Source organism: Bos indicus, chromosome 9 (assembly GCF_029378745.1).
Source record: "Bos indicus isolate NIAB-ARS_2022 breed Sahiwal x Tharparkar chromosome 9, NIAB-ARS_B.indTharparkar_mat_pri_1.0, whole genome shotgun sequence".
In the NCBI taxonomy this organism is placed as follows: Eukaryota; Metazoa; Chordata; class Mammalia; order Artiodactyla; family Bovidae; genus Bos; species Bos indicus.
The window spans coordinates 95483520-95496857 of NC_091768.1; the positions used below are offsets into that span (position 1 = coordinate 95483520).

At 52.8% G+C, this 13338-nt stretch overlaps 1 protein-coding gene across 5 annotated transcripts in view; it reads left to right on the forward strand.

Annotated features, from left to right (window-relative positions):
- TMEM181 (transmembrane protein 181) overlaps positions 1-13338 on the forward strand; it is a 63457-nt gene that overhangs the window by 21309 nt on the left and 28810 nt on the right. For 2 of the 5 annotated variants that reach the window (XM_070796459.1, XM_019967646.2), the window contains exon 2: positions 9040-9143. In XM_070796459.1, coding sequence (XP_070652560.1) covers positions 9040-9143 — 104 coding nt within the window. The other 3 variants (XM_070796462.1, XM_070796461.1, XM_019967647.2) reach the window with 3 other exon arrangements.

Genomic DNA, 13338 nt, shown 5'->3' on the forward strand with positions numbered 1-13338 from the left:
TTCAGCTGTAGAGCTGTTTAGATTTGCGTCCCTTAGGATGGTCTCCTTTCTGAACCGGAAGCGTCTCTGGACTAACGAGAGATGACAGGCGTTTACTGTGGGTCAGGTGCTCGTGTGGCGCTTCATATTCGTCATTCCACGTAACCCTCATCGCCTCCCTTCCTGTCGAGAGGTTTCTCTTATCCCAGTTTTCCAGATGGGGACACTGGGGCGCAGGGAAGTCCAGGCGAGTTTCTCCAGGCCACAGAGGACAAAAGCCCAGTGGGCCCCAGGGCCCACGGTCTTGGGCTCATGCACCCGGCTTCAGTCACAGCTGGCCCCGACCGAGCACTCGCAAAGTTCCCCCTCGTAACTCACCTCGTTATCACAGCAGCCCATGGTAGCAGGGTCCCTCAGTTTCCTGAATTTTACAGTTCAGGAATTAGGGGCTCCAGAAGGTGAAGTGGTTCACCTCAAACCACCCTGCTGGTCAGTGGGGCAAGGGCCTTCCAGCCCGGGCCGCTGGCCTCCAGAGCCTGCAGTTCTTAACCTCTGGGCTGGGGGCTGCCTAGCACGGGGCCTGCTTCCTTGCTCAGTTTGCCATGGAAAGGGTATTCGATGACCTGACCAACACGCTCCTGGGTCTGTGTCCCTGGGGGTGTGGCCTGGCAAGCAAGGATAACATGTGAATTCGTGGCTCCCTGAGCAGCTTGGAACATTGTTCGTCAGAATACGTTTTGAGATTGTTGGGCCTTGAATATCTGCCCAATGGCCTTTTGGAATAAGGATAATTTTTTTGTGATATATTCAAGTTGGTTGGTTGAAATTTCAGAATTCTTGGGACTTCCCTGGTGGTCCGGTGACTGGGACTCTGTTCTCCCAGTGCAGGGGGCCTCGGTCAGGGAACTAGATTCTACATGCTGTGACTAAGAGTTCGAGTGCGGTAACTAAGATCTAGCACAGCCAAATAAATAAAAATGTTTTTTAAAAAGAAATTTCAGAATTCTTATTCTCCTTCTCAAACCCCATTAAATGGTGGGTCATTTAAAATGGGGAGTTTGGTGAGGCTACCATAGAGTGGTGGGTCTCCTTTCCACTTCTAACCTTGTAGGTTCAAATCCCACCTCGTGTCCTGCTGACTGGGACTTTGGCGGGTATATACTCTCCCCAGCCTCTGCTCTCCCATCTATAAATTGGGCTGATGATACCTGCCTCACAGGGAGACCTGACTGGGTCCCAGGTAGGTGCTTAGGGAACATACCTGATGTGTTTCCTGCAGTTGGGTGGGCTCTCTGATCCAGAGAAGGGGCGATATTACACAGTGGATCTTCAGGGGCATCGGGAGGATGAAAACAGTTTTTTTTGTTTTGTGTTTCTTTTTTTAAGAAAAAGTAGAGGGTAGGGCACAAGCACCACCATTCCTATTCGTAACTAACTCGGTCGAGTCCTTCCTCTGTGCTTACCACACTCTTCTGAGAGTTCCATCTTTGTCTCCCTCCCTGTGGGTATTATTCTGCCCACCTCTGATTTTTGGACGAGGACACTGACGCCCCGAGAAGTTGCCTGGTTGCCCACCCAGCGTCTGCCTAGGAAGTGGGGAAGCCAGAATTTGAACCCAGCTTGACAGGCACCAGGCCGGCCCTTTGGGCCCTGGGAGATGAGACCACTTTTTGATACAGATTGTGAGAAAAATGAAATCTTAACTGAAACGTGAGAACTACCCAAGAGATGGAGCATCCCTTTCCACCGCCCAGATTCTACATTTCTAATTCTACAGTGGGAAACCTGGGTATACGGTGAGCAAATAGCAGCGTTTGTAATCCTGAAGCGGCTTTAGTCTTTATTTATCCGCTGTACCATGACTCGATGAGCCGAGCAAAGACAGGTAATTCTTTGGTGTCACGGAGATGCGTCAGAGCTGGACAGGATCCGTGATGGCATCTTCTGGGACAGAAGTCTGCAGGCTGACTATACATCAGGGCTGGCTTTGGCTCTCATGTGGAGAAAATGTGACTCTGAGCCCCTGCAGCTCCTGTGGCTGTTTCTCCCGGCTGTGTGCTGGTCACCCCCGGTGGGCTCTTGTCACCGCAGAAGCCGTGGTGCTCCCTGCCCCCCACCCCTCTCTCCGCCTCACTGAGAGACGCACCCTGAAGCGTGTTCTCTGCTCGCTCAGGTGTTGTCCACCGCCTGGCCCTTCTGCTCCAGCCAATAAAAGAGGCTCATTGAGTGCTCACCTCCCCCGAGGTTTCTTTCTAATGCTGTTTTATTAACTCTTATGAGGCCTGTGTGGGAAGGAGAAGTGCTTAGCGGGCAAAGGAGCGTTGGCCGTAGGCTGCTCCGGAGTGCCCGGCGGCCCTGACGGGATCCGGGCTTGTCCCCTGGCTGAGGGTGCCCCAGGGCAGGCTTTTGCTGGGAACCGCCTTGGCCAGCTCACTGACACCGAGGGCAAAGGTCAGAGCCACCAACGCATTAGAGAAAGAAGTTACACGTTGACAATTAACGTAGCAGGGAAAATAATGAGAACCTGGGGGAAACCAGGGAAACACCTGGCGTTTGTGAGGCACAGCACAGGGCGGGTTTTGGGGGCGCTGCAGACAGTTGTCACCCACGGGGAAATCCGGGGACAGGCGTGTGCGCCCCCTCCCTGTCCTGCAGGGGGAGATGGCTGCTTCCTCAGGGCAGCCAGTTGGTGGGTGCCTCCTGGGAGCCAGGACCTCGGTGGGTCCGGTCCGGGAGGGTGGAGGGAGGGGCCAGATGGTGGCCTCGACGGCAGTGCCTCAGCACCAGGGACGGCTGGGGACTGTCTCATGGTCAGAAAGGGCCGCCCAGGTGCCTTGAACTAGGAGGTTTCCACGTCTCCATGACTGCCTTGAAGTTTTGCTTTTCGTTTCAGTTTGTTTTTAGGGCTTGGGTATCAGCAGGAAGCTTTCGATTCGGATAGAAAACCTCATGAAAAGTGGCTGACACACCGGGCCGGGGGGTGGGGGGCGGGGTGGGTCTGGAATTTGAGGCGGGAACATCCAGGGTTAATCTGATGGTTCTGGGGACCCGGGCGGCGGGGTGTGTCTCCATATTTCTGTTCCCGCATCCTAATCTGTGGGCGGCAGCCACCCTCTGACATGTGGCGTGGTGACAGGCAGTGCCTCCCCTCAGTCACGGGCACTGAAAGCAGACAGCGACCGGCTGGTTTTCCTCAGGTTCCAGGCCAACAGAGAAGCAGGCTGGGAAGGGGAGAGTCCAGCATTTTCAGCCTCTGTTGTCGGGGGGCTGGTTTCACCGTCAGAGGAGCAGGGTGGGAGGCGGGCAGAGGATGCTCCTGGAAAGTCAGCGGGTAGTGCTTCCGCCCCACCCTGAAGATCCCTTCCGCGGCCGCGTGTCCCAGCGGACACGCCCCCAGGCGTGTAACACGCTTGCCCCGCGAGAGTCCTGAGGTGCTTGGCTGTCACCGTGAGTGACACGGGAGTCGCTGGAGGTCTGGCTTCCACGGGAGCGGATGGGGGGAGCAGAGCTCTGGGAAGGGGGCGGTAGGAGCTGAGGGGGGTTCGCAGGATGACAGGGGCCGCGCCGTCCTGGGGAAGCCGGCAGAGGCTCCGCCTGCACAGTGAGAAGGGCCGAGTCTCGTGTATCTTGAGGGTTTTGTGGACGGTGGGGAGCGAGGAAAAGACTCCAGAGGTTTCTGGCCTCAGCAGCCCGGTTGGAGCTGCCCATTCCCGAGGCGGGAAGACTGCAGGGCCTCCGTGGGAGGCCAGGGGTCCGGCTCTCAGCGCTGCACCCCCGAGGCGCCCACCCGAGGTCGGCGTGGAGACGTTCCGCCCACGCCAGGCCAGGTCTAGCCGGGCTGAGGCAGGACCGTGCGCGCGCTCGCCCCTGAAGCAGGCTGCCCTGCCTGGGGAGTGAGAGCTGAGCGGATGGGCAGGAGCAGCCTCGAGGGGCCCCAGTCAGGTGAAGAGGGTGCTCTCCCGGGAGAGCCCTGCAGGACGGGTGTCCCGCCATTTTTTCCTCCTGGGAATGGATGTCTCCACAAACACCTCTTCCTTGGAAGCATCCCTGGGAAACGTGATGAATGCGCATGGTGGAGGGGAGGCAGGGCTCGCTAATTGGGCTTAAAGCTGCAATTTTGGGTGTTGGCTTTCTAAGAAAGGGGTTTGTAGGTTCTCTAGGAAGTATATCTGTGATATCGTAAATCACCCGTGAAACTGAGGTTTAATTTAGAAGGGACCCAGAGAGTCCAAGTGACAGTCTTTTCCATCACACTGGAAAGGTCTTACAAGGTTGGAGTGGCTCCTTAGAAGCCAGGATTTTTGAGAGTGTGTGTGCGCGTTAGATGCCTTAGTGTGTAAAGATATACGGACCCAGAGAGGAAGACTGAGGTATGGGTCCCCTCAAGAGAAGAAGAGAGACATGGTTATGAGCCAGCAGGGTTTTGTAGGAAGTCTTCCTGCCCTGCTTATCGAGGTAGAAGACTTCATCTGTGGCTGCACTTGACCCGGCCAGGGTTCATGGGGAAACAGGAGCCGGTCGGTTCCCTGCTCCCGCGCCTCTCACCACCAACTGGAGGGAACCGCATGAACACTCTGGAGAAAACTAATAAAAGTTGAGTTGAACAGATGTTTTCTGAGTGCGTACCGTGTGTCTTTCTGGCGTCTGTGCAGTTAATTGATGCTTTATTTTCAAGCTCTCAGCTCGGTAGTGCTGACCACACGTGCTGTAGTGGTTTAATAGCCTGGGCAGCCAGTGCAAGCGATGGAGAAGCAGGAGAAAGCTTCATGGAGAGGGTGGGACACAGAGGTGAGCCGTGAATGCTGGGTCAGATTCAGGTAGCAGGGAGAAAAGAGTGTTTCAGATCGGGAGAGCAGTACATGGATGGGTTTGTCTGGCGGCTGGCTCAACCTCGTTGGGAAGCTTTATAGAACTTAAGGCCTAAATCCTGGAGTCTGACGCTTGTGTTTGAACTCTGCCTCTGCTCAGTTAAGAATCCACCTGCAATGCAGGAGACCTGGGTTAGATCCCTGGGGTGGGAAGATCCCCTGGAGACAGGAAAGGCTACCCCCTCCAGTATTCTGGCCTGGAGAATTCCGTGGGCTGTACTCCATGGGTCGCAGAGTCGGACACGACTGAGCGACTTTAACTTTTTCTGCGTTGAGATCCAGGACAAGTCACCTGCCTCAGCCTGAGTGTTCTCATCTGCGAAATGGGACCGTTAATAGTCCCTACCTCAGAAAGCAGCTGTGATGACTCAGGGAGGTAGTTATTCTTGTAGGATACATGCGGGGTGGTAGGAATTTAGGGAAGGATTTGGGGGACCCTCGAAAGCCACAGCAAGGAGTTTAAACTGAGTCGAGTTGGCTGTGGGAGCCACGGAGGCCTTCTGTGCCGGGGTAGCATGTTAACGGTGCTGTGATACCCGCAGAGGAAGATGCACCTGGAAGACTGTTGCGGGGCTCATGTGGGAGGGGACCAGGGCCTGGACTGCGAGGCTGGTGTGTGGGGAGCAGAGATGAGGAGGAAGCGAGGCGACACCTGTTCCAGGCCGGCGGTGCGGCAGGAACCTCTTCCGGGCCGGCGGTGCAGGATGAACCTCTTCCGGGCCGGCGGTGCGGGATACATGAGAGACGGGCGGCGAGTGACCCCAGGGCTCTCGGACGTCGGGGTGGAGAAAGGTGGGAGGCAGGAAACGGGCAGTAGAAGCCGAGGTTTCCTTGATGCTATTTTGTTTTTTTTTTTCATGGGTTCAGTTTCAAACCTCTTGACCGTGAAGTGATGTAGGACTTCCAAGATGTTTTGGGAGCCACAGTTTCTGGGTGCGGTCCGGGGCAGGCAGGAAGTTGGGGACCGTCCCGGGGGCAGGAGGAGTGTTAGAGACAAATCAGGAGATGCATGGTGGGCGCCCGCGGGTCCGCAGCGTGGGGTCCTGAATCCGGACTGGAGAGTTTCCAGAAGAGGGTGGGCGGCCGTGGAGGAGGAGGGTCTGAGGCCGCATCCGTTTTCTTTTTTTCTCCACCGCTTTCTGGCCTCTGAGCAGAGACCCGCTTGCTGGTGGCCTGGTCACAGGGCTGCAGGCCGTCTGCTCACGGGTTCGTGCCCGGGTATGGGCAGGTTTAGGCTTTAGCTTGACTGCGGGGATGTGTGGGCAGTTCAGCAAGGAGGTGGACTGGGCAGAGGGACCCCTGGGTGCCCGATCAGGAAAGGACGCCAGGAGGCACAGAGCCCGAGATGCTGGGTGGCTTCACGGGGCGGTGGCCTGTGCAGTCCCGTGACTCCTCGCCCTGTGTTTTTCCCGTCTGTGGTGGCGTCTTGGGAGTTCTCTGGACTGGGGTCAGAAGTGCGGGCCAGCAGTGCCAGCTTGAAAGCTCTGGGTGCGCTGTTTGAAAGCGTTCAGGGACTCGTGGCAAGCAGGCCGGTGGAGGGGGGCACGTCGTCAGTCTGTCTGTGGTCTGGGCGGTATCCCCTGGCCCAGGACACGGGCCGCCACATCCCTCCTGCGTGAGGTGGGGTCCTGCCACTCGGGAAGTGGGGAGCAGAGAGACAGGAGGCCCGGGGCCCAGCCCATTCCCTGCAAACCCAGGCCAGCTGGGCTGGCTGTGCGATGCCATTCGCTCACCCTGGGGGTTTATTTTGCCTCCTCCACATCTTTTTCTTCTGTCCAGTTGGGTGAGACTTGGTTGCCGAGCTGGGAAAATAGCTAATAAATTGGATTGAAGTGGAAAGGGAAATGGCAGGTTTTTACTGAGCCCCCGAGGAGAAAATTGGAAGCAAACCCAGAGTGGTCTGTGTGCTGCAGGAACTCCAGCCTTCTCACCTGCAGAGGAACTGTGCTTTTATAGTAAATCACTGATAATGCGTCTTATTGATGATATGTTTTTAAATTCAAGCATTAAATATAACTATTCTTATTCTGTCCTCTGCTTAGAGGTCATCTATTCTGAGCCATTGGAAGGCCCTTGGTGCCCTCAGAGTCCCTGAGGGCAGCGGGCGGGGGCGAGGGGGGTGTGCACGCCGTGGGTGACTTGGTGTAATTCTTTAAAACAACTTCAGGCATACGGAAGAGTGGTGAAGACTGCGGGTGTTTCTGCACACCCTCCGCCAGGCTCCCCTGCGTGTCCTCGTCCAGCATGTTTGTCAGAGCTCCGGTCCTCACTGGGGCGGTGGCCTTGATGTCTGAACATGTCTGCACATTCCCCAGCATCCAGTCCATGTAGCTTTGTGTGCTGTTATGAGCCTGGAGGGCTTCCCAGGTGGCGCTAATGGTAAAGAATCCGCCTACCAATGCAGGAGATAAAAGAGATGCGAGTTTGATCCCTGGGTCGGGAAGATCCCCTGGAGGAGGGCGTGGCAATTCCCTCCAGTATTCTTCCCTGGAGAATTCCATGGACAGAGGAGACTGGGTGGCTGCAGTCCATGGGGCCGCAAGGAGTCGGACATGACTGAGTGACTGAGGACGCGTGAGTGTGGAGATGCCGCGTGCACCGGTGATCAAGTCCTCCCTCTGCAGGGTGCACTGAGGTCTCTCACGGGGGTGGGGTGTGGGTGTGTGGGTGTGACCCAGGAGACCGTCAGGACTGCCGAGGGCAGAGCTGTGGCATCTCGGACAAGAATCTGCCATCTGCCGGTTTCCCCACCTGCAAATCCAAGGACTTCCTTGCTGAGCTCGCGTCTGGCTCTAATAGTGTAAGGCTTTCAGGCTTCTTACGATCCTTAGGATCCCAAAGTTGAATTGGGATCAGGCCACTTAATTCACGAGCTCTCACTTCCCACACCCACCGGGGTTGTTTGTGGTTCCACCTTCACACCCGAGTCCCAGATCGGAAGACACCTGTTTCTTCATTTCTTTGCCGGCCGCCCAATCTGAAAGTTCACTCACTCGGGCCTGGCAGGCCCCACAGGAGAGCGCTATGTCAGAGGACTCGGGGCCCCTTTGCTCTGGGAGGCCGCCCATCTGTGTTCCTGGCCAGCTGTGGCCTTAGGTCTGCAAGGGAGAGGGTGCGTGTGTGTGTGCTCACAGCTGTGAACTTGATAAAGAGCAAACAATCTTCCCTCCTTTCCCGGTTCAGAGCCTTAGTCTCCTCCTCCAGGGGGTTGTGTCATCCCCTGCCTGCTCCGAAGGCGTGAGAAACTCCTTCCTGCTTCCTCAGCTCCTCAGGCCAGGAAACGTTGGGTCATAAAAAGAACAAGGGAAGCAAAGCAAAGCGGAAAACCCCAGAGGCCCTGATCTCTCGGGGCTTCAGGGTCTGGGGTAGGGGGCAGCCTCCCCTTTGGGTCAGGGTCCTCGGAGCCTGCAATCCAGCCTGCCTGGGGCTGCTGGTCAAAGGTCCCTGCCACGTCCTGATTGGCCCGCCCCTGAGTAGGGAGTTCTAGAAGAGACGTGATAACCTTTCACACCACCATTTGCTTGTGACGGAAGAAGAAAGGAGGGATGAATAAGAGGCGCCAGAGGAATGAGTGTTAGGACGGACCCTCGGGATGGGACGGCTTTCCTGTTGGCGTAAATCAGACACCTGCAGGCGACTGGCCTAGTGGCTTCAAACCCAGACCCCACAGCGAGGGCCAGGCCGAGCTTCACCCCGACGGGTGGGGCCAGCGAGGGGTCTCAGGCTGAGAGGGACCCTGGACAGGAAGCCCGAAGCCGGGGGCTGGAAGAAGATGAGGTAGACACGTGCCTGGAAGCCCCCCACCCTGCCCCGGTCCAGGCTTGACCCTGGCAAATGATAGTCCCCATGCAAGGAGTTAGGGCCTCCTGGCCTGGGCCCTGCTCTGACCGCTGGAGGTGGGGGAGTGGACAGGGTCAGCCTCCTGCATCTCTGACCTGGTCCGCATGTACCAAGTGGACTCTGAGATACATCCTCCCCCCATGAGGGTGGGGTTGGCCTGGGGGCCCTGCAGCTCGGGGTGGCAGAGACCCTCCCCATGCCCTGCTGGGCCCAGAACACACCGAATGGCCCCCAGCCCGGCCGTGGTCACTGAGGTTATCTGGACAGTTTGGTGAGCCAGGTCGCCTGGTCTGGGGCTCCCGGGTTGGGGAGGCCCTCGCCTGCCGCCCCTCACCCAGGCTTCTCCCTGCAGGCTGGCGCCCATGCGGCTCTACACGCTCTCCAAGCATCACTTCGTCCTGGTGTTCGTTGTCTTCTTCGTCTGCTTCGGCTTGACCGTCTTCGTTGGGATCAGAGGTGAGGAACAGTTTTTTTTTTTTTTTTTTTGAAGTATAATTGATTTATAAAGTTGAGTGAGTTTCTGCTGTTCAGGAAAGTGATTCAGCCATACATATATATAAATATTCTTTTTCATGTTCTTCTCCCTAACGGTTTATCACAAGACGTTGAATATAGTCCACGTGGCATATAGCAGGACCTTGTTTGTCTATCTTGTATGTTATAGTCTGCCTCTGCTGACCCCAAACTTCCAATCCAACTCTCTCACGCCTCCCCTCCCCGCCTCGGCAACTGCAGGTCTGTTCTCTGTATCTGAGACTCTGTTTCTGTTTTGTAAATGAGTCTGTGTCGTATTTTGGAGTCCACATAAACGGGATAGCATCCGGTCTCTGTTTCTCTTTCTTATTTACTTCACTCAGTACGGTCATCTATAGGTCCATCCATGTCGCTGCACACATCATTCCTTTCCTTTTATGGCTGAGTAGTATTCAGTTGTACATGTGTGCCACAGCTTTGTCCACTCATCTGTCGCTGGGCGTTTCGGTAGTTTCCCGGCCTGGCTATTGTGAATAGAGGTGCATGTATCTTTTTGAATTATAGTGTTGTCCCAGTATAAGCACAGGAGTGGGATTGCGCTGGGTCATATAGAAACTCTATCTTTAGTTTTTTGAGAAACCTCTGTACTGTTCTGCATATGAATTTACATCCCCATCCACAGTGTAGGAGGGTTCCCTTTTCACCACACCCTCTCCAGCATTATTTGTAGATGTTTTAATGCCAGCCATTCTGACCAGTGTGAAGTGGGACATCATTATAGTTTTGATTTTCATTTGTCTAGTAATCAGCAATGTTGAGTGTCTTTTCCTGGGCCTGTCGGCCATCTGTATGTCTTCTTTGGGCTTTCCTGTGGCTCAGATGGTAAAGAATCTGCCTGCAGTGCAGGAGACCCGGGTTTGATCCTTGGGTCAGAAAGATCCCCTGGAGAAGGGAACGGCTACCCACTCCAGTATTCTTGCCTGGAGAACTCCATGGACCGAGAGAGGAGCCTGGTGGGCTACAGTCCATGGGATCGCCGAGAGTCAGACACGACTGAGCGACTTAGACCTCTTATGTCTTCTTTGGAGAAATGTCTGTTTAGATCTTCTGCCCGTTTTTTGTTTGGATTGGTTGTTTTTGTTTTTCGGGGTTTTTTTTGAGTTGTATGAACTCCTTGTATATTTTGGAAATTAAGACCTTGTCAGTCAGATAATTTGCACATATTTTCTACCAGCTCATAGGTTGTCTTTTCATTTTGTTTGCAGTTTCCTTTGTTATGCAAAACCTTGTAAGTTTGATTCGATCCCTTTTGTTTATTTTGCTTTTATTTCTATTGCCTTGGGAGACTGACCTAAGAAAACAGCGCTATGACTTTATGTCAGAGAATGTTTTGCCTATTCTCTTCTAGGAATTTTATGGTATCATGTCTTACATTTAAAATTTTAATTCATTTTTAGTTTATTTTTGTGTACGATGTGAGGATGTGTTCCAGCTTCACTGACTTCTATGTGACTGTCCACTTGCCCAGCACCACTTGCTGAGGAGACTGTCCTTTCTCCATTGTGTGTTCATGCTTGCCTGCCGTGTCAGAGGTCATTGACAGCAGGTGTCCAGGTTTATTTGGGGGTCTTTACTCTGCTCCATTGATTCATATCCCTGTTTCTGTGCAATGCCACACTGTTTTGATTACTCTAATTTTATAGTATTGTCTGAAGTCTGGGAGGGTTATGCCTCCAGCTTTGTTCTTTTTCCTCAGGATTGCTTTGGCAGTTCTAGGTCTTTTATGGTTCTATATAAGTTTTAGGATTATTTGTGCTAGTTCTATGGAAATGGTTACAGGTAATTTGATAGGGATAGCATTAAATCAGTAGATTGCTTTGAGTAGTATGGCCATTTTGACAATATTTTTCCAATCTACGACCATTGGATATTTTTCCATTTCTTTAAATCGTCTTCAGTTTCCTTTACCAATGTTTATAGTTTTCAGTGTACAAGTCTTTTACTTCCTTGGCCAGATTTATTCCTAAATATTTTATTTTTTTGATATGATTTTAAAAGGGATTTTTTTTTTACTTTCGCTTTCTAATATTTCATTGTTAGTGTAAATAAATGCAACTTATTTCTGTATGTTAATCTTGTATCCTGATACCTTGCTGAATTTATCAGTTCTAATAGTTTTTATGTGAAACCCTTAGGGGTTTCTATATGTAACATTATGTCATCTCTCTGTAATGACAGCTTCACCTCTTCCTTTCCAGTTTGGATAACTTGTGTTTTTCCTGTCCATTTCTCTATAATGACAGCTTCACCTCTTCCTTTCCAGTTTGGATAACTTTGCACTGTTGAGTAGACGTGGTGAGTGTGGGCATCCTTGTCTTGTTCCAAATTTTAACAAGAAGGCTTTCTGCATTTTGCCATTGAGTATCGTGTTGACTATGGGTTTATCATAAATAGCTGTTATTATGTTGAGGCGGGTTCCCTCTTTATCCACTTTGATAAGAGTGAGTAGAGGTTGAGTTTTATCGAATGCTTTTTCCACGTCTGTTGAGATGATCGTGTGGGTTTTATCTTTTATCAATATGGTATATCACATTGCATGTGTTGAACCATTCTTGCGGCGCTAGGATGAATCCCAGTTGGTCATGGAGTATCTTTTTTTTTTAATGCTATTGGATTTGGTTTGTTAATATTTTGTTGAGAATTTTTCTGTCTATACTCATCAAACATACCGGACTGTAATTTTCTTTTTTAATAGTATCTTTGTCTGGTTTTTGTATCAGGATGATGGTGTCTTTGTATACAGAGTAAATTTGAGAATGTTCCCTGAGGTGAGGAGCAGTTTTGACCTTCTTAGCATCTATAGTTACCTTGGCGCAGTGCCATTCAACTCAGCTTAGCTGTACCCCACTTGCTCTCAGCCCCTGATGACCCCATTACGGAGGGTGATGCACAGAGGGGTGACCTGGTCTTGCCCTTCACAGCAGCCAAGGCCTACGCTCAGCTCGGCAGCGCTGGGTGGCCTTGACCATGTTCTGTGTGTTGGAAGAGTCTGTTTTGCTCTGGGACCTGCCCTGGGCGTTGGGGAATCCAGAACATGCTGTTTGATGGAGGAGACGGGCCATTTAACCGGTTCCAGTGCAGCAGATTCTGGGGAAGGGGTGAGAGCGGTGAGCATGGGATGAGGTAACCATGGAGGGCGGGGGGGGGGGGGGGCAGTATGCAGGCTCTGACAGCTGCTGGGTTTATCTATTCAAATGATGGATTCCGGAACTGGGAAATTAACCGTAGGAAGGGTTTGGGGACCTGCTGGGCCCATTGTGACGCATACCTGAGCTAAAGTCCCATTGATCACCTGGCCTCCATAGGTCCCTACTCCGGTGGACCACATCGGAATTTTGAGTCTCTTAAAATCAGCATCAGTTCAGAGCCAGTGTCCAGCAGTTCCCCAAATTAATGATCTGATTTTCCCCAGTGCACTTGTCCTAGTAGAAGACCAGAGGTTCCTCTGGGAGGATGACTGACGGTACAAGTGTTTGGCGGTGTACTGGGGTGCTTTCTTAAGGGGACCCAACCTTCCCTTTGTTCAAGGGCCTTTGGGTCTGTAAACTGGCTCGTATTTGGAAACTACTGATGGGTTATGGTTCTCTGTTTTTGTGACGTACGTTAGACCTTCGTACGTTTGACTTGAACTTTCCTGCTTATGCAGATCAAGTAAGGACTTGTTAGGCTTCCTGTGTATTTCACGTCTGGGACCACCACCATCAGTTAGCTAACGCCATAGGTCTGTGGGAATCAGATTGTCTGACTGCCATGACTCTGCTGTCCATCACGGTGAGCACACCCACCATGCCTTTGGCAGTTGGTGTCACCTCGTGGCCCCTGCCACCCCTGGGATCCACCTCCTGCCCCTGCATCTTGTTTCCCAGCTTGGGGGCCGTAGTTCCCATGGTAAGGCCCGGCCTGCAGAGCAGGACAATCATAGCGCCCTTTAAGGATGCTCGGGGCTCCCCTCACAAATGAATGTATTTCTCACAGCAGTGGTGAAAGGCGTGTCTTCTGGACTCTTCCAGTAGGTCTTAAATGACAGATCCACCCTAGCAATCCCACTCCCTAAGTCTGTGGCTCCCCCCCCACCATACACTAAACCTGGGCAGGTGCAGCATTTCTGATTCACTCA